Source organism: Lemur catta, chromosome 10 (genome assembly GCF_020740605.2).
Source record: "Lemur catta isolate mLemCat1 chromosome 10, mLemCat1.pri, whole genome shotgun sequence".
Taxonomy (NCBI): Eukaryota; Metazoa; Chordata; class Mammalia; order Primates; family Lemuridae; genus Lemur; species Lemur catta.
In genome coordinates, this window is record NC_059137.1 from 35,354,999 (window position 1) to 35,374,774 (window position 19,776).

The following is a 19,776-nucleotide window of genomic DNA, read 5'->3' on the forward strand; positions in this document are numbered from 1 at the left end:
GGAACTTCAGAGGTGCATTCTGTCCCCTACCTCCAGTGAGTCACTAACTCCAGCAGACCTTCCCTCCTAATCATCCCCTGATACTGCCCAGTTCTCTGGGTAGCCATTCCCACCATTAGCTCTGTCCTGAGTGAGTGGCCCCCCCCTACCCCTGGGGCTCTGTCCCATGTCCCTCCAATGGGATCTCTACACAGTGGCCAGAAAGGCCATAAGAGGCCCCACGCCCCCAACCCTTCTGTGTCCAGAGTGAATTGTGAATATATCAGTATGATCAGACAAGGGGCCGACTGTTTGGAACAGAAACTGGGGAATCTGGGATGTGGGGATTGGGGCTGCGGGAACATGGGCTGTCATTTTGCAGGGAAAGGAGGCAGTGCAGTGCCGTGGGTGGCCCAAAGCCCCTCCCCAACTCTCAAGCCCCTCCTCCCCAGCCCTGCCTCTGGCTTCAGCAATGGCTCCCCCCAGAGGCGCCTGCTTTATTTATGGCTTCTCCCTCGCTCCCCGCAGGCAGAGGAAAGTCCATTAGTGTGTTTGCAGACTCTGCCAGCTCTGAGCAGATGCGAGGCTTATTTGCAAACTGTCATTGCCCTGGCCTCCTCCAGAGACCCTCATGCTGGGCTCAGTCTTGTGTCTCCAAGAGCCACCTCCCTCGGGCAGCCAGCCGGGGCGAGCCGCTGTCCCCTGATTTCCCAAAGTGTAGTCTTGGCTTGGAGTTGGGAAAATTAATTAAATGCCGCAAAGGAACCATAACAGCACATTGGGCCATGTTAACAGTGGAGAATGAAGTTCTCTCTGTTGATAGGAGCTCACTGGTTTGACATAAATTAGGGAGGCATCAAGAGAAAGTGGAAAAGTCCTGAGCTGAGGGCCCGGGATCTGGGTTCAAATCCCTTTTAGGCTGCTAAGTATTTTGGTGACTTTGGGCAACAGTTTACTCCTCTCTGGGCCTCAGTATCCAAGTTTTATAGGAAGCTGCACATAATCTTGGACTCCACCTTAAGCTCTAAAATTCTCTAAATTGAATTTTGAGGATGTTGATTTCCTCTAAGTCATCAGGGACAAAGTGGTTTTCCCCAAATGGCTCAACAGTTCTGCAATTGCCTGGAGGTCGGCCTCAGTAGGGTAAGAGGCACTGAGCAGTTGAGACACCAGGGCTCTCAGTCTCGCTTGGCCTGAAAACTCTGCTGTGTGACCTTGGGCAAGCCACTTGCCCCTCTCTGAGCCCATTTTCTCATCTGTAAAATGGTAGCCGTAATGTCTTGCCCATCTCTTGAGGCTATCATGAGAATCAGATAAACTGATGAATGTTTTGGCAAATGTCATGATTATTATTGCTGTTGTTATTATTTTCAAATATGCTTTACTCTGTCCAGGCATACATGCTGGCCAGTATAATACAAGAATATGCCCCTCCTGAGTTCAGAGCCCGAACAAGTGAATTTAACTATGTAAAAGAGAAATAATGGTGCTTCCATGAAGAATGAAGAGCCCCTCTTATAATCTGTGCCTGCTCAATTCCATGCCATCATAAATCCACCATTTGTGTGCACGCATTTGGTAGGAAAACATACCACAGTTATACACAAAAGCCTCTCAGGTTCTTTTCAACTGGGACAGGAGATGACACACGTTGGCAGACAGAGGCTGATCTCTGTGTATCCAAGAGGAGTCAAGCCAGTCCGAGTATATCTAACAGGTCAAGCTTTGAAATGAAGAAGCAATAAGCCAGTGAAATGGTACTATCACCGAAACATGATTGATCAATTGAATTCTATCAGAGACAGTGGACAGTGAGATTAACTCAGGCCTGATAGGTTCAATGAGTTAAAGCATGATGTTCATTTCAGCTTCATTTCACCAGTCTTTGCTTGTGAAATTGGTCAATCAATAGAGGTTGAAGATCATATATATATATATATATCGGGGACCATCTTATGGGGAATATAATCTCAGTCGTTGCCTCCTTGGCTGGGGCTGCCTGCGGAGGGTAATGGAGACAGAACGGGACTCCATCAGCCCCATCGAAATGGCCTGATATCTTCTCCAAATGAAAAGTATTTTTGGATCTCTGATGATTTATCTTTTTTTCCTCCCTCTCACTTTGATCTATGACAAAAACCCATACCCATCTTGGAGAAATATAGTGATTTCTCCTGAAAACATTTGTGCAATGATCAGATAGATACACTTCAAAATATGAACCTTCTTTTTAGTTATATCATCCTTGGGAAGAAAATAAAGACAGTAATTTAAAAACTCAAACGGGGATAATGCAAAGATATCAGAGTAAATATGATTTTTACACCCATTTGTTTATTTATTTCTGTGCCGTGGGGGATGGGGGACAGACTACTGTGTGCATGAAAGCCAAAAAGCGATGCATAAAGGAAAAGTCCTTCCAGGTATAATTAAAATGAAGCCTTTAGCAGTCTTTGATCTCATTTGGAAGCACAATTCACAGAAACAAATCACCCTTTTGCTCATAGTAATATTTCATTTGCTTTGGAATGTTTTCACTATGGTGCTTAACATCCTTCCTAATTAGTGTGCATATCTCTCTGTAAGGTGGAGTAATTAGGTACCACTGTACGAGGTAATGGACTTGGACAGTATGGATTAGAGAGAACAGACTTGTCCTGGGGCAATGCACAAGGTATTACTTCCTTTCTGCCTATTCTTTGAGGTCATCTTGATTCATTTCAGCACAAAGACATCACATCTCTTCATACCTGCACAGTGAAAGCTTCAATAATGTGTTTGTACTGTTTGTATATCAGAATGTATATTAGATTCTGGATAATGAATAATGGTGCTGAGTGGCTAGACAGAGAGGAAAGAGCCTTGCACGCTTTACTCCCTTCCCCACCCCTAACTCTTGCATTCTAATCATACTGAAATGTAGCCATTCCCGTGCACCACTGCACTTTCCTGTGCTTCTTAGGCCTTTGCATATACTCTTCTCCCTGGTTGGAATGCACTTCCTCTTCTCTCTTTGGCTAACTCCTTCCTACGCATCCTTAAGACTCCGGCTACATCTTTTCCAGGGGGCCCTTCTGGATCATGGCTGCCTCCAGTCTGGATTCAGTGGAGTGATTTAGTGTAGGGCTAGGGGCAGACTCTGGAACCAGAGGCTCAGTTTTAAATCCTAGATCCTCCACTTCTTAGCTGTGTGACCCCGGGCAAGTTATTTAACGTCCCTGTGCCTCAGTTTCCTCCTCTGTAAAATGGGAGGAGGTAATAACAGACTTGACATCATAGGTTTTGTGAGGATTCAATAGGTAAGGTAAGAACAGGGCCTCTCAGAGTAAGCTCCGAATAGGGTTTGGCTACTTCCATTTGGCTCCCAGGGCTGTCTCTGCTTCTGAGACTCCCAACATTTATCTTACAACATTGCAATAATTCACTTGTCCACATCCTCCACTCAAGGGCAGGGGCTAAGACTTGAACCCCTCTCTATAGAGCTCCGGTGCCAAGGGCAGGGTCAGACCCCCAGCAGGCTGCTCAGGAATGAGCAGATCCATGAGGCTTCGGGCAGGATTGGGGACCTCATGTCCTGGGCCCAGCTCACCTCGGATCTGCAGTCTGGCCCCAGACAAATCCCTTTGCCATCTGGCCTCACCTTTGACATCCCTGGGTGTGGAATCCAACCCTTGGGGCCATCCGCTCACTGACAGACAGCTTATGACTCACTGGGTAACACCCGGCACAATCAGATTCACTCTGGTCAAGCCTGAACGTATTTGGCAGTTTTACAGTTTTGCGTTTTCCTTCTCTGAGAAGGAAGATTGAGTGAAACTAATGGCTGAATAATGGTAGTTCCAATGGAATTTTCCTCCATGCCACTTTGATTTTGCTCAGTCTGTGGCCCCAGTTTAGGACAGGATTTAGAAAATCACTTGGAATATTGATTTTGGTGCTGGGCTCCCACCGGAAATTTCCACCCCTGCCACCCTGGCCCCCAGCGTGGGGCCCAGCTCATAGCAAATGTCCTAGAAATGTTTGCCAACTGGTTGCCCGTGCCTGGAATCTCATCCCCTCACCTTGGCACCTTGCCTCCTAGGCCTGCCTCAGATGGTCTCTTCTCTAGGACACCCTGTTCCTCTTATTGGTCATCTCTGGGTCACTCTAAGCACCCCAAACAGCACCATGCAGAGAGCAGAAGTTCTCTGAATTGGTTTGAGTTTGAGTATGTGAATGGCATTTTGTTGTTGTTGGACTCTGAGCAATATATGACTTGATGCATTTTCCTTTTGGTTTGTGCTGCCAGGAAGCTTAGAGCTCACCTGAGTTTTAGTAGTTTATCATCCTCTCTAGTTCAAAATTTTATGAACTGCCTCAAATCTTTCTTGGAAGTAGGTGGAACATAAACTCTTAGTTGCTTTACTCTTTGCTCCTCCAGGATCAGGAGGAGGAGGAGGTTACTCCTGAGTTCTCTGATGATGCCAGAGACTGTCCTTCTGCTGAGTTCCTCTGAATCATACAGCCCTGTAACCCCTCAAGTCTCCCTGGGTCACCCATTCAGTCAGCAAACATTGATTAGCATCTCCTATGCTTGAGGTAAATCAGACATGGGCTCCGCCCTCAGCTCATACTCTTAGAAGGGAAAGAAAGAAATAATGCTAGAAACAGCTCATGTTTATTGAGCACTTACTGTGTGTCAGGTGTTATGCTAAGTATTTTACATGTATTCTTGTTCAATTCTTTCCTCAACTCCAGATGCCATCATTATCCCATTTACAGATAAGAAAAGTGAGGACTAGAGAGGGTGAAGAAGTTGTTCAAATATCATGGGCTTGTAAGAGACAGAGTTCTGGGATTTGAACCTGGGCCTGTCTGAGTTTGGAGCGCCCAGGCTTCCCCAATGTGCTTCGTCTGTCAGTGCTCAGCTTCACTCTAATCCTTGTATGAGGAGTGCAAGTGCTTTGCTGTGGATTTGCTGTGTGACCTTGAGCAAGTTACTCAATCTCTCTGTGCCAATTTCCTCACCTTTAAAATGGGAAAGAAGACCAAGTTCACAGGATGGATTGTGAAGTGTAAACTCCAGGCCGTAGAGGTGGCCCGTACAACCTGCTGAGGGGATCCAGAAGAAAGGGTGATTAATTCAGCCTTTGGACTGAAGGCAGGCTTAGAGAGGGGTAGCTTTTAGACTGAATGTTGATGGGCAGGGTGTGCCAGCAAGGGGGCAGAATGCACGGTGGCACTGGGGAGCACTGGTGAAGGGACACTTGAGGGCTGACAAGTAGCCTGCTGGGAGGGCATGTGGGGTGAATGCAGAGGGGCAGGATCGTGGAGGCCGGGGGCCCTTGGGCTTTGTCCTAGGGGAGCCTTGGATGGGTTTTCCTGATGAAAATGGTGATGGCAGCAGTTAGCATTGTTTGGACACTAAACTTTGGGCCAGGTACTGTGCTACACATGTCACGGAGATTATCTCATTTAATCCTTATAAAAGCCCCGTGGGTGGCCCTGCATACCATCGTTTCCAGTTTCCAGATGAGGAAACTGGGGGTTTTCTTAGTAGCTGACACGAAGAGTAAACAGAAGTGTAATGAGCACTGTATCTGCAGACACAAGGCTTCAGTGCAAATCCCAGCGTCACTACTTCGGAGCTGAAGGACCTCAGTGACTCAAACTCCCCCTGAGCCTTAGTTTTCCCATCTGTAAAATGGAACAAGAATACATACTTCACACAGATGTTCTGAGGATCAAAGAAACTAAGGGATGCAAAAATAACTTGGAATAGTGCCTGGCAGTGAATGGTGCTCCATCCAGGATGAGGATGGGGGGTGGGCTTGGAGAAACTTGTGTCAGCGCCCCTTCATTCTTTGCTAGGGACCGATGATTATTTCTCAATATAATGTAAGGAATTTTGCTAACATAACCCCAGAATAAGTCCCCTGACCCCCTCTCCCTTTTATAACCCAAGGTCATGCCTAGCCCCACCTAGGGAGAAATTCTGGAGGCACTACTGTGCTCAGCAAGCTTCTTAAAAGTTGCATTTGAAACAATTTCTTAAAGTAGCAAATTAGCATGATGTGAATTTGGCGGCTCTCTGCTTTATGGATTGCTTGTAGAATTAGCCGCTGCAGCCACCTGTGGAGATAGCTTCAAGCTCCTTGGGCTCACTTGACCCAAGTTGGTGATGCCCCAGGTCACATCAGTGCAGTCTTCCCAGCCACCCCGGCTCTGGACTCCAGTGGCAGATGACCTGCCAAGACCTGGCTCTGTCCCCCAGCCTCAATGGGGGAGGCAGGTGTGGGGACGCAGTGGGTGCCAGAGTCCTGGGGTGAGAAGCAGCACATGGGCTGATCTGGAGATGACCTTGCACCTGGGGTAGGGTGAGGGGTGTTGTAGTGCATAAAAACAATAATGGAACCTGGGAGATACTTTCACAATTTCAAAAGTTTAAGAGCACATGCATCCCAGTGAAGAAAAGGAGATTTCTTCCTGTCTGCCTTTTTCCCAGAAACTCCCCAACAGGCTACCCCTCACGTGTATGTTCATCCCTAGACTGACCATCAGCAAAGACAATGGGATCCCCTTGGCTGACTTGGACAGCGAATTAGGGGCAGAATGGATACCAGGGAGGGAGTCCCCTACAAAGAGTGCACAAACAGCCAGAATGGGAAAATAAGTTAATGCTCACTTAATATAATACTATTTAGCAAACCAAATCTAGGTGGATTTTGGAGGAGAAAAGGGTTAGAAGTGACTGACTCAGCCTTCTTAGCTTACCAATGGGGCTCTGAGGCCCAGAGAGGGCGAAGAACTTGCCTGGGCTCACACAGCAAGGAAGGGCAGAGCTGGGGCTAGAACCCAGGTCTGCTGGCTCCCAACCCTTTTCCCACTGGGCCCTGCCACCGCCCTGCCATGCTGAGGATCAGCTGTGAGCATGAAGGAGGCCCTGTAAGGGCTCTGTAGTGACAGGGGACTCTGAGAAAGGCTGGCGGCCGAACCAGTGGTTCTAGCCTCCTTTCCTGGGGTGCCTTGGCCTCCCGCTGGGGTTGCCTCCCAAAGGCCGTGGTGCCAGAAGGGATTTCGGAGATTCCTGTTTGTTTTATTTTTTTCCTCCCAGTGAGCATCTGCAGGCATAAAAGTACATGATGATTTTTAAAGAAGCAAACCAGAACCCTCCAAGAAAAATGCAAAACCTCTGAATCTGCTGTGCTCTGAAGAAAACGCAATGGGTTTATGATCTTTTAAGACACACAAGAGACAGCTTTCTCTTGACAGATGGGCATCTGAGGCTGTTTGGCTTCCTCCTCTTTGCGTGACCAGACCCGATTGTGTAAAGCTTTTAGCTTCAAAGCCGGGTTGTGAATAACATTGGTTTAACCTGAAATTTAAAGCCAGCATTTCTTTGCTCCCTGAGACGGGGCTTCCTGCCCCTTGCTCCCCTGAAGCTAGCTTCCAGAATGTTAATTCTGCGAGCCATGGTTGACTAAGCCCAGCACTGGGTCTATTACATATTATTTGATTTGGAGTAGAAAAAAAAGATTTAAAGATACCATGCCCCGTGTATACCTTTGTACTTTTGCTTGTGTCTGTCCATATATTTAAGCATACCATTCACATTGTGAGTTTAGATTTTTCTCCCTGGAATAAAATGGGTCTGAGCATTTCTGTAGCCTGCCTCCAAGACCACATTCTCCAATTAAGTCAGACAGCATCTTTGCAGCGCAGATGAGAAATGCTACGGAAGCTTACACCGGAGGCCTGGAGGTTCAGACCTGCCCTTGTGCAAAAGGATGAGTTTTGGTATTCATTTTTGTATCTGTCTGTGAGCATATAATCTGTTTGTGTGGCTCATTGTCACTGTGCACTCACTGTGTGCGACACCGGAGGCCCGTCGGCATGTCCCCACCCTCTTAGAACCGTGCACCTTTTTGTCAGAATACTTATCTTGGCTGATACTTGCACCTTTACTGGTCTGAGTATTTTTCAATGAATAATTGAAATAATTGAATAATTGCCTCCTCTGCTGGACATGACTCTGTGAGGTCAAGGGCTGGGTCAGCTTTTGCCTGTATCCCTAGTGTTAGTGCTCACTAACGCTGAGCTTGGCTGAGGGAAGAATGAATGAGTGAGGTCAGATGGAGGCACCCTGACATTTGCAGACCAGACTTGCAGACTGAAGGTGGTTGTCACAGGTATTACTGATTTGCTTATCTATCCCACAAATATTCCTCGTGGAGGAGAGAGATGAATTACCCGCAGTCTTTTCCCTGAAGCTCGCTAAGAGCACAGTATGGGAGTGAAGGGCCCAGGGGACTTGGCCCCTAAGATAAGGGAGAAAGTGGTGAGAGCTCTGAGAATCAAAGCTGGGGCCCTGGCTGGGGCATGAAGGAAGGTGTCCTGGAGGAGGCGGCATGTGTGCGTGCAGGTGTGTCTGTCTGGAAAACCAGGTGCATGTCAATGATGATGGTTTCCATTCCATATGGGCGTGTTGGGTCACCTGTGGCCGACAGTTGGACTCTAGCTCATCACCTTCAAACACTCACAAATGCAAATTCCCACCTTTGCTGACCCCTAGTTTCTACCAAAAGAAGAGGCTTGGGAGCAGAGTTCAGAAAGTATGGCCTGATCTAAAGGAACGAGCAATTCAGGCCCTGGGACTGAGACCCGTGGAGAGCAGTTGTTTCCCCGGCCCTCTCCGGGGTGTCCCCTCGGCTCCTGCAGCAAGGCTGAGGTTCTGTCCCTGGCCCCCTCTCCACAATCTCCTGGGGTCTCTTCCCTCCCTCCCTCCCTCTCTGCCTTCCCTTCCTGACTCGGGGCCTTCGCACAAGCAGTCTCCTCTGCATGGCACCCTCCACCCACCCTCTGCCCTTTGACCCCTCATCCTTTACTTGCAGTTCAAGTGTGGCTTCCCCTTGGGGACGTCCCTGACTCTTCCCCACATGCGCTCACTCCCCTCCCCGGCTGTACATGGCCATATGCATATATTTCTACGTGCTTTTTTCTCCTGAGCATCAATCACAGTTTGGAATCCTGTGTTCATCTGTGGAATCGCTTGACTAAAGTGGGCCGCCCTCTTTGGATTGTAAAGAGAGGCCTGTCTTGGTCACCACTGTATCCCCTGTTTTGTTTTATTTTTAAAAATATGAAAATAAGTAGGTCAGGCACGGTGGCTCAAGCCTATAATCCCAGCACTTTGGGAGGGTAGGCGGGAGGATTGCTTGAGTCCAGGAGTTCAAGACCAGCCTGGGCAACATGGTGAGACCCTGTCTCTACAAAAAATAAAAAATTCAAAAAAATTTAGCTGGGCATGGTGGTGAGCCCCTGCAGTCCCAGCACCTTGGGAGGCTGAGGTGGAGGATTGATTGAGCAGGGGAGTTTGAGATTGCAGTGAGCTATGATGATGCCACTGCACTCCAGCCTGGAGGGCAAGACCCTGTCTTACAATAAAATAAAATAAAATAAAATAAAAAATAAATAAATAAAAATGTTTATTTGTTAAAAATATCTTATCTGGTACAGAGTAAACATTTTATCAATATTTGTAAAATCAATGAATGATGATTAGGAGGGTTCCCAAGCCTTCTCTAGGAAGTAACAGACTTTAATGCCTCCCTCCCCTATAAAGAAAGCAAGTGGAGGTGCTGGCGGGGGTGACAGCAGCAAGAGCACCCATGGGTTGGGGATGGGTCGGGGTCGAGGTGAATGCCCCGAGAGGCAGGCTGTTCCCAGCTTGCCATCCTCCCCAAGGCAGGCTGGGTGTTCTTACAGGCTCAGCGGATGGCTGCCGCAGCTGATTTTCAGAAAGCCAGAGCAGAACACAGTCCTCTTCTGGAAGACTCTGCAGAGGATGGTGCAGGTCCCAGTGAGGCTGCCTGTGCCTAGTACATGTGGAGTCCTCAAGGGGAGGGTCCAAGGACCCCTGGTGCATACACTTAAGTCGGCCCTGTGGCCTGGGGCTTTGCTCTGTGCCAGGCCCTTCTCGGTGACCAGACAGTGACCTTGCCCAAGGAGGCCCTCCGTGGAGGTGAAGTTCTGCCCTTCCCAGGCTCTGAGCTGTGGAAAAAGCCTAGCCGGTGAGTCCTATGGGAGAGGGAGCAGGCCCAAGGGCACCTGGGGGCGCTGGCCTGGCCGGGGAGCCTCCCTCGAGGAGCAGAGCTGGGCATGGCTGATGGGGCAGCCTGAGGGCAGGGAGCACTTGGGCCCTGCCCAGAGAGGGGCCGAGTGAGGCTTCCGTGGACGTCCTTAGGAACTGGCTGACAGGAAGGAGGCTTCTTGAGTTCTGGGCTGGACTGGCAGAATGGGGGGAGCTGGAAAGGGTAATTGAAGTTGGTGGGCAGGAGAAGTCTCTTAAAAGTGGGTGTGACCTCTCTGACAGGGAGGAGCTTGGTGGGAGCACGGGGGTCTAAGGTCAAGCTTTGGCAGGAGTGACAGGGACCAGGATGACCAGACAGTGCAAGCAATAGCTCAGTAGGAACAGGCTGAGCCGTCTTGTGTGTGTGTGTGTGTGTATGTGTGCACATACATGTGTGCTTAGGTGCACAGAACCTTTGAGAATAGGGTCATTTGGTGGATGCTAACTGACGGAAGAACACTGCTGGGTGTAGACTGGGCTGTGAGTCCCCTGTGCTGCCAGTCTTGGTGACCTTGTGGGAATGGTCCCCCCGGGGATGGGCATTGGGGTCTCTAAGGATGGAAGAAGGTTCTCTAAGGAGGACATCCTGCGGACAGGAGCAGGCATCTGTGCTGTCGAAGGCCAGTGTCACAGGCTGCCAGAGGAGGGACCCTGGCGTTAGGCTGGGGACATCTGGTCAGAGACCAGCTTCTGCTTCGGCCCAACATGGGGGTGTCTGGTCATTCAGGCTGTGGCCCAGCCTCAGTGTCCTCTTGGGTCAAAACCTCCGTTTTCTCAGAGGGCTCAGGAGCGGCCTCCGAAGGTCCTTCCCATAGACGATGCTGGGTCCCCTGAGCCTGCCGGCTTCCATGGGGGCTCTGAGATGCCAACACTCACATGAACGCCCAAAGCGGGTGTCTTTGTTCAGACATCAGTGCCTGCATTGCAGGTGTCCCCAGGTGGGACAGTTGAGGAAGCACTGACTTCTTGGTTGTCTCAGTGACATAATACCCCACTGGTCATGCTCCTTGGTCTGGCCTCATTCCTCCCATGGGTGGGGGCTTGATGTGATGGATGAAGTCTGGTCTTGACAGCAGCGTCCTGGCGGGATTGGGGGTCAGACGGGGCCCCCATAGGGGTGCCTTTCAGTGTGAGAGCTGACCCTCGCTGGTTTCCCCAGGGTTTCACCACAATGAGGGCAGATGCCACCTCTGGCCTAGGTTCCAGTATCCCTCTGGGAACTTGCCCTTCATGCTTGCTTTCATTCTGAGCAGTTCAAGCCCGACTCACAAAAGATATTTCATCTCCTTATTTTCTTATTGATAATTCATAATGTTTTCTTTGAAATTAAGCATCATCACCAGAGAATTACAGTGTGAATAGCTAACAATACAAAACACATAGGGGACTGAATCTTGTATTTTCTTAAATTTATGGTTTTGAATAGGCAAGACATTTAAACTTCTGAAACCAAACCAAAGAGGCACACTATGAACAGTCTCCCCCTCACCTCCTGTCCCTCAGCTCCTACCTCCCTGAATGGGTAACCACTGTAAATGTTTCTCTCTCGTGTATCTCATATATATATATGGCATATAAAGTCTTATTTTCTTCCTCTTTTACAGAAGAAGTTGTATATTACATATGCTGTGCTGTACCTTGCTTTTTATTTTTCACATACCAATGCATCTTGAAGATCCTATCAATTCACAGAGGGAATCCTCATTCCTTTTAGCTGCTGCACGGTATTCCATTATGTGAGCATGCCGTAACCCATGTAACCAGCCCCCCTCAAATAAACTCTTAGGTCATTTCCAGTCTTTTGCTACAAGAACCTTGTACCTATGTCATTTCCCATATGTGTAAGTCTAGTGTGTAAAATAATTCCCAGAAGTTCGATTACTATCAAAAGGGATGTGCATTTGTGATTTTGACAGAGTTTGTCAAATTGTCTAGCACGGGTATGTGACCACTTCCACCAGAATTGTATTAAAGTGTCTGTTTGTCTACAACCTTCCTAGCACAGTATTTTATTGATCGGTCACGTGATGTGGTGGCAAAGGTCTGGGGTAAGGACATCAGCTCTGGCAAAAACTGTACCTTCAAGGAGGGTCTTCAGTACACGAGGGGCAGTAGCACTTGGTGACTAAGCTGCTGAGTCAGCCTGAGCTCAAATACTCAGGCAAATAATTTAATCTCTTTAGGTCTCAATTTTCTCATCTGCAAAATAGGGAAATAATAACTTACATTGGGGATCCTCGAGAGGATTGGATGAGATGATGGACGTCAAAAGGGCTTTGCACGGTGCCTGGCATGTGGCTGTGGGTGGCTGGCTCTGCACTCACTAGCAGGTGACCCTGGACAAGGCACCCCCTTACCTGCACCCCTGCCTGTTTCCTCTCTTGTCAGGGAGGGAGCTGGGCCCAAGGATCTCTCAGGCCCTCTTCCCAGTCTCAGGGTCTGACCTGTCTCTCTTTAGCAACGTGTGTAACCTCCACTCACCCTTCCTCTCTTGTGCTCATCAAAGGTATTCAGGAGTCTCCGGTGCCCAACGGTCACTCACTTCCGGGCAGAGATTTCCTCCGGAAGCAGATGCGGGGAGACCTGTTCACGCAGCAGCAGCTGGAGGTGCTGGACCGTGTGTTTGAGAGGCAGCACTACTCGGACATCTTCACCACCACAGAGCCCATCAAGCCGGAGCAGGTACGCCCATGACTCGTGCCTGCCACAGCCGCCACTGCCACACAGGCCAGGGCCACTCTCCTGAAGGCAGAGGCCTCTGGCAGCGTGTGGGTGAGGGCACTCCAGGTTCTGCTCAGGGTGGGCTTTTCGTTGTTCTTGGTCAAACTTGGCCAGTCACAACATCCCACGATGTCGGGAGGACTTGTTTGGGGCTCTGGTGGCTTCTTGCCCTGGTGCCCCTGTCTCTCTGGCCAGCCAGGGGACGGGTGACTTGCCTGGCTGTCCTGCCATTGCTGGATGGTGTTCTTTCCCAGGGCTCTTTGGACAGGGGGCTGTAATGATCATCTGGGCTACCTGAGGTGGTCTTGGGTCATTCTCCTGTCAGTCAGCGTGATGGTGGGAATATGTAGCCACCGTGTGGCCCGGGGGCTTGCTGGCCGTGAGCACTGTTAGGATGGTACTTGTGCACACCTCTCTTGGGTCAGCCCTCTTGTCAGGTTGCCCTGTCATGTTTTTAGAGACTGCGTCCAAGAGTCTGCAGATAAAGAAATGTCTCATTGGAGAAATCCCCCCCTGAGTTATTTGCAAGAGAGGGTAGAAAGCAGCAGGACCACCCCTGGCTGAGCAGCAGTGTGCGCCACGCTGGGCAGAGGAGCAGTCACTGCCTGTGGCTGTAGAGATGGGACCAGAAAGGCTCTGCCAGTGAGAGACTCTTGGGGCCTGAGCAAGGTCCCTAAAGTACCAGATTTGATTGAGAAGACTGTGCCAGGCCCTTGACTGGTTACCTTGCTCGCACATGGTTCTGGCCCGCCAAGCACTCCCATCTGCTGGGCGAGTCAGAGAGACCCTATGAACAACAACTTTCCCTAGGACTTTCCTAGCTGGTACTGGGGGCAAGGACTGGCCTTGCTGAGTTTCCTCTAAATGCTAATGAGTTGATGCTTCTGGAGTTTTTCCTCAAAGCCATTCAAAACAATGTAGGCCCCATGCATAAGCTCCCACCCAGAGGTGGGGTGCTGGAGGGAAACTTGGGTGCTGAGGAGTGAGCAGGCCTCTAGGGCCACCCTCTTATGACATTCTGGCTGTCTCTGAGCAGTTTTTGTGAGGGCTCTTACAGATCATTTAGCCACTTTGTTTTCACATGGGGAAACTGAGGCCCAGAGAGGCAAGGCAACTTGCCTAAGGCTACCCAGCAAGTCATGGATTCACTTAAACATCCATTAGTATCTGCTTTGTGCAAGGCACAGAGCCAGGCACTAGGGGTACATCAGTGAACAAGGCAGGCTTGGATCTGCTCTCAGGGAGCCTACAGACTGTGGAAGAATCACAATAAATAAAAATTACCCAAAAGGTCACAGCTTCCAGGTGTGCTTGGTGCTGAGGAGGAGATGTCTGAGGTTCCCTGAGAGCCTAAGGCAGAGGCTGAGTGGCCTTCTGGGGGAAATGCATTTATGCTGAGCGATGAAGGCCTTGGGCAGAACAAGGAGAAAGGATGTGGGTTGGAGGGACTGTGCTTGGCAGAGGGAACAGCAAGTGCAAAGGCCCTGAGGTGAGAGGGAGTGTGGCAGGAACGAGGAGTGGAAAGATAGCCAGTGTGGCTGGGGTTCAGAAATCGGGTTGGGGAGGATGCTGGGGAGATGGGCCTGGCCTTATAGACTGGGGTGAGGATTTTGGTCTTCCTCCTACAAGTCGAGTGAAGCCTCTGCCAGGAAGGATGTGGTCCTATGTGCTGGACAGAGCTGATCCCATATACTCTAGATCCTGGGCTTTAGGAGGAAGAGTCTGTTTCCATCACAAACAGCTTCTCCCCACTGCACAGAGCCCTTTTGGGAGATGGTGGGAGCCACATTGTATCTGACACAGGAGGAGCAAGAGAGAAGACTCAGTCAGGAAACTTTCCTAAGTGAGGCCCACCTCTCCCTCCAGAATCTGGGAGAAAATTTTATCTTCTAACAGCTGGCACATACTTTTAGGCCTAACAGGGCCTATGGAGGCAAGCTCTCAAGCCCCTTGTTTTTTAGAGGCCCAGAGAGAGGCCAGGGCTTGTCTGAGGTCGCCCAGCAAGTGCGTGGTAAAGAGTGAGGGAGGCCTCTGCATGCAGCCTGGCCTCCACAGCACAAGCCCCTGGCGCTTGTTAAGCCCTCATTTTCTTAACGCAGACACTCAGGGTTAGACGCCCTGTGTGTCACGTGATTCTCATTGAGGCTCAGAATCTCAACCATGGTTCATTCAGCTTCGACTTCCCGGAAAGACTGGCCAGAGACAGTCGGTTGGGCTTCAGCCCTGGGAGGTACTCACTCACGCTCAGATGCGCATATGCTCGTTTTCCAACATATTTCCTGCCCACGGGCCGTGAGCCTAGAACAGTGCCACGCACTCATCAGCCCTGCCCTGTCTCACGGGGCGGTGTGACGTGGACTCAGAGCCCGCAGGACAAGAGGTAAGGCTCTGTGGGTGCTGATGAAGTGTGGAACCAGGGAGAGTGATGTCTTGCTGGCGGCATCAGGGACAATGCTGTGGAGGAGGCGATGCTGGGCGGGGTCGTGAAGGACAGACCATGAACCCGACAGGCTCATGCAGAGATGAGGGTCCACAGGGGAGGAGGTCTGGATTACAGACTCTGTGAGGGCTCCGTTTCTAGCAGTGTCCTTCAGAACGCCGCGGGCACGTCTGCAGGCCGGTGCTGACTGAGCGGGCTCCGAGGTGGGGCCTGCAGGCGAAGCTCCAGCGGGATAATGACTGACTCAGTGTTCTCTGGTTAATCTGCTTCACCTCCCTGTAATGTGCCTTAATGAGGAGAGATGGGAGGTGGGGCCGCGGGGCTGCCCTGCACGCACACAGGCACTGGACTATGAATGACATACCCTCGCGCCCGATTCCCAATCACTGTGGACAAATGATGCCCGAGCAAGGGGCCGCAGGCTGGGCAGGGATGCGCGTCAAGGGTACAGGTTCCTTGAGCCCCTGATGCTCATGCCCTGGGAGGGGAATATTCTGCAGGCCTGGCCTTGTGAGCCCCAGAGCCACACAGCAGTGGTGACACGAAGGGGGTCCGAGGTGCTGGCTGCAGAGCCTGGCTACTTCCTCCTTTCTGAGCAGATCAAGCTGTCTGGGTCTGCATCCCTGTGTCTTTGTGGCCTCCTCGAGGGCCTTGCTGTCACTTTCATTGAGCAACCGGGTGGGGAAGAGCATTTCTTGGCCTTGGAGTCAGGGGAGCTTGATTTGTGTCCTGGCACTACCCTGTTGAGCAAGTCGTTTTTCCCCTGGATTTAGTTTCCATATCCACAGTAGGAATCATGATTTTGATGACGAAGATGACAACAATGACAGTAGCAATGGCAACTTAACAACAGTGATCTTCTTCATCTATGCGTGACACTACACAGTTTTCAAAGAGCTTTCATGCCCCTTTTCTCATTGGGCCTTCAATTAATGCCTGCTAAGCAGGCTGGGCAGGAGTTGTAAGCCCCATTTGACAGATTGGAATGTTTTTTTCCAGATTGTTCACCCCATTTTCAGGCCCAGGGAGTTTCTGGATTGTTGAGAGCTGGAGCCTGACCTCGGGATCTTCTGTCTTCATCTTGTGCAAGATGATTCCATGGGTCTCCATGCCCTGGATGATTCTAGGAGTCGGTTTTCTGTCTGGCTGGTTTTCAGGACTGACCTTTTGCAGCCAGAGTCTGTCTGTCCTTCCAGAACTCTCAGAATCTTGCCACAGGCTTTGAGCATTCACATCCTCATGCCGTCCTGGGAAGAACGTCCCTCCTAGGGCCAGGCTGGGGTCCTGGCTGTCGCTGCCATGAGCTCAGAGCCTGTCCCTACCTTGCTGCTTTTCTTGCCAAGATCTTCCCCGGGCAAGTGGGCCCAGGCCTCTGGCTTTTATATGGAAACTTAGTAAACCTTTTGCCCTGGCTAGGAGGGGTTAATGTAGACCCACTCCTGGGGCAATGAAACACTTCCTTTTCAAAATGGTTATTGAAAAAGCAATTCTGTTTTTCCTACATGTGGAGTGAGTAAAAATCACCTTGGAGGAGAAGGAAAAAAAAAAAGAAACAACTGCTGGTGTGCGCGCATGTGTTTCCAACAGTGGAATCTGTTTCAGTAAAACTCACACTGACGCTGTCGTGGGCTGCGCTCCTGGCGGAGCGGGTCCCTCCTCCAGCCGCGGCAGGAAGGCCGCTTGCAGCCTGCCGTATTTACTCTCGGCAGACTATTAACCAACACCAGGCTATTAATCTGGCTTTTGAGCCTTCACTAAAGCCCATAAAAGCTCACAGTTGTCAAATGGAGTTCATTTTAATTTCCTTTCAATCACAGTAAATTATTCAGGTGATAAATCAGCTGGAGCAGCCTCCTGGCTGTAATAGAAACCCTAATTCCTGGCTAATTATCCAGCCCATTGCTGCCAGCAGATCAATACGGGTGCAAAATGGAACGGGCCAGGCCCTCCCTCCCATTGGGCCAGAGACAGCGAGACAGCTGGGGAAGGGGACGTGCTGCTGACCTCCCAGGAAGTTCAAAGGTCACAGGGGGTTAAACCAGGAGAAGGTCTGTCCCTTGTCTAACAGAGAAAACTACTAGCAATGCCTCTTGCTCTCATAAGCTGTGTTGCTCTGGGAATGGTGGCATTTCTCCAGGCTGGTGGGCTGAGCAGAATCCTAGCATTGCCCACCCCTGTAGCATCCTACTCCTGGGAAGGGGCTGGGCATGATGGAGCCTGGTCATCACGGGTGGCCTGGACCCTGACCATGAGTCAGAAAAAGGGCTGAGTACCGTGGGGAGAAAGTAGATGGTCTGGACACGCCTGTTTTCTTCAGGGAGCTCATTTCCTAATTTCAGAGGGGAAGGAGAAGAGTGGGTTGGGAGACAGGTGTGCCAGGCTGAGAGACAAGAAGACTTCCTGGAGGAGGTGCCTTGAGGGAGGGGCAGAATCCAGACGTGTGGAGACGGTCGAGGGTTGGCTGGAGAAAGCATCGTAGGCAGAAGGAACCGCATGGGCACAGGTCTGGGGAAGGCTGGTGTGGGCAGCACGAGGGGGTCTAGGTGGTTGGAATGTGGGCGAGTGAACAGAGGTCAGGGACCCCACCCCAGAGGGCTGGAATGTGGAGGTGAGGAGGTTTGACCTTGCTTTGGGGGCAGTGTGCCACAAAGAGCTCTGGGTCTATGGCCTGGACTGTTCTGCTCACCTTGGAAGCAACCTTCACTGGGACCTCTTGCCTCTTGTCTTGTCCCTGCTGCTACCGTGGGATTGCTTTCTTCCTGAAGCCCACTCCCATAACAGCTCCTCATGGTTTCCCACCACTTGAAACCCCAACCGCAGACCTCCCTCTCCTTCACAACCCTTCGCCACCCCATGTCCCTCTGCTTGCTGCAAGAAATTTGGCTGTGACCAGGCCTGAGCCCTCACTGCCCACGTGTGCTGGGCTGCTCCTGTGTCCAAGGGGGCTACTGACTGTGGCCTTACTTCTCCCAGGGCTGGCGTGTGCATGCACATTTGTGTATGTGCATGTGCACACGTGTGTGCATAAGCACATGAACTCCAGGGCTCTGAGCTTGGAGCATGCTTGGTGGAAGGTACTGCAGTTATTATTACTTTCTTAATGTTGTTCACACTCTAAGGCCCTGCTCACTGTTTCCCTGCATGGAACATTCTTTCAGCCTGATTCTAAATCCTGCCCTGTCCAGGCCCAGTAGCAGTCCTGCCTGCCCTGTGAGGTCTTCACTGACCCACGTGTCTGAGCTCATAAATGCCTTGGGTTCTTACTGCTGTGGTAATTGTTGTAGCTACTGTGTATTCATTGCTTGCCACGTGCCTGGCTCTGCTCCTAGAACCTTACTTGCCCTACCTTATTACAAAGTCACAACTCCTGTCATGCCCATTGTGCAGACAGAACAGCTGAGGCTTAGTGAGTTTAGTGCAGTGATTTAGCCATGGGCACATGGTGACTACAGAGCCAAGACTGGAAGCCAAGTCCCTTCCAGAGCCTGGGCTGGTGGCCACTGGGCTACCCCCAGTTGCAGCACAGTCAGGCTGCCCACTGATGCTGAGAGATGGGCACTTTCCTGGGGATCCAGCCCTGGGATTCAATGCACTCATGCTGGGAGCCAAGCACAAGTTAGGAGGTGCTGGGGCTTCCACACAAACCAGTGTGGTCTCTGCAGTATAAGCAAAAGTGTAGAGTCGTGACTGTCTTCTACTCGGAGCTGGGTCTGTTCCTCTTGCCCTGTCCCTCCCCTGGAAGGGCTGTGCTCAGGGCCAAGCTCCTCCTTTGCCGACAAAGTAAAGTTTGTTAAGAAGAGGCAACTGCAGATTCTTTCCTAGGAGGGATGACTGGAGAAATTGGGGCTGTTTAGTCTGAAGAGAAGACTTGGGGCTGTAAATACGCAAGAAGATAGGCTAATAGCCCAGGCATTCTAACAGTGGATTAGGCTTCCTTGTTAAGTAGTGAGCTTCCCATCACTAGAGGCATGTAAGCAGACTCTATCCTTTTTCATATATGCTGTTTGAGAAGTTTAAGGATCACAGGGGTTTCCAGTGGGGAGGCAATGGTCACAGTCCTCAACAGCACATTTGGAGGCCCTGCAGTAGGTTTTACAGGGCTCTGTCTTATAGGTGAACATGATAACCGCATGCCAACCAGTGTATTTCTGCAGGGGCAGGGCTGCTGGGGCCACATGGCTCAAGAATTCAGCCTTTCTAATAGCCCAGCTTCAACTAAGAAAAGGTCAGACACTCTGGGGCAGCTTTTCCCAGATTTTCCAATTTGATGCTCTAGGAAGATGTGCTACTACCTTGGGGCTTTGAGACCTCCTGCCACCCAAAGGGTCCCCTGGGAGAATGTCTTCCCCAGTTGGAGAAGGTTCAGGCTATAGGAAGGCACCTCAGGTGGTCACCATCAACCCAACTCCATCAACTCAACTCTTGATGAAAACAAGAATTTAGTAGTCTGCATTCGACTTCTCTGATGAGGGCTTGGTATGCAGGGACTTGGGGAATGTTGACGGAGGGAGGGTCCTATGTTTTAGAG

The 19,776-nt window shown here is 50.5% G+C and overlaps 1 protein-coding gene across 4 annotated transcripts in view; it reads left to right on the forward strand.

Annotated features, from left to right (window-relative positions):
- PAX5 (paired box 5) overlaps window positions 1-19,776 on the forward strand; it is a 170,938-nt gene that overhangs the window by 51,399 nt on the left and 99,763 nt on the right. For all 4 annotated transcript variants that reach the window (XM_045562481.1, XM_045562482.1, XM_045562483.1 and 1 more), the window contains exon 6: window positions 12,594-12,769. In XM_045562481.1, the coding sequence (XP_045418437.1) occupies window positions 12,594-12,769 (176 nt within the window). The remainder of the gene's footprint in view (window positions 1-12,593; window positions 12,770-19,776) is intronic.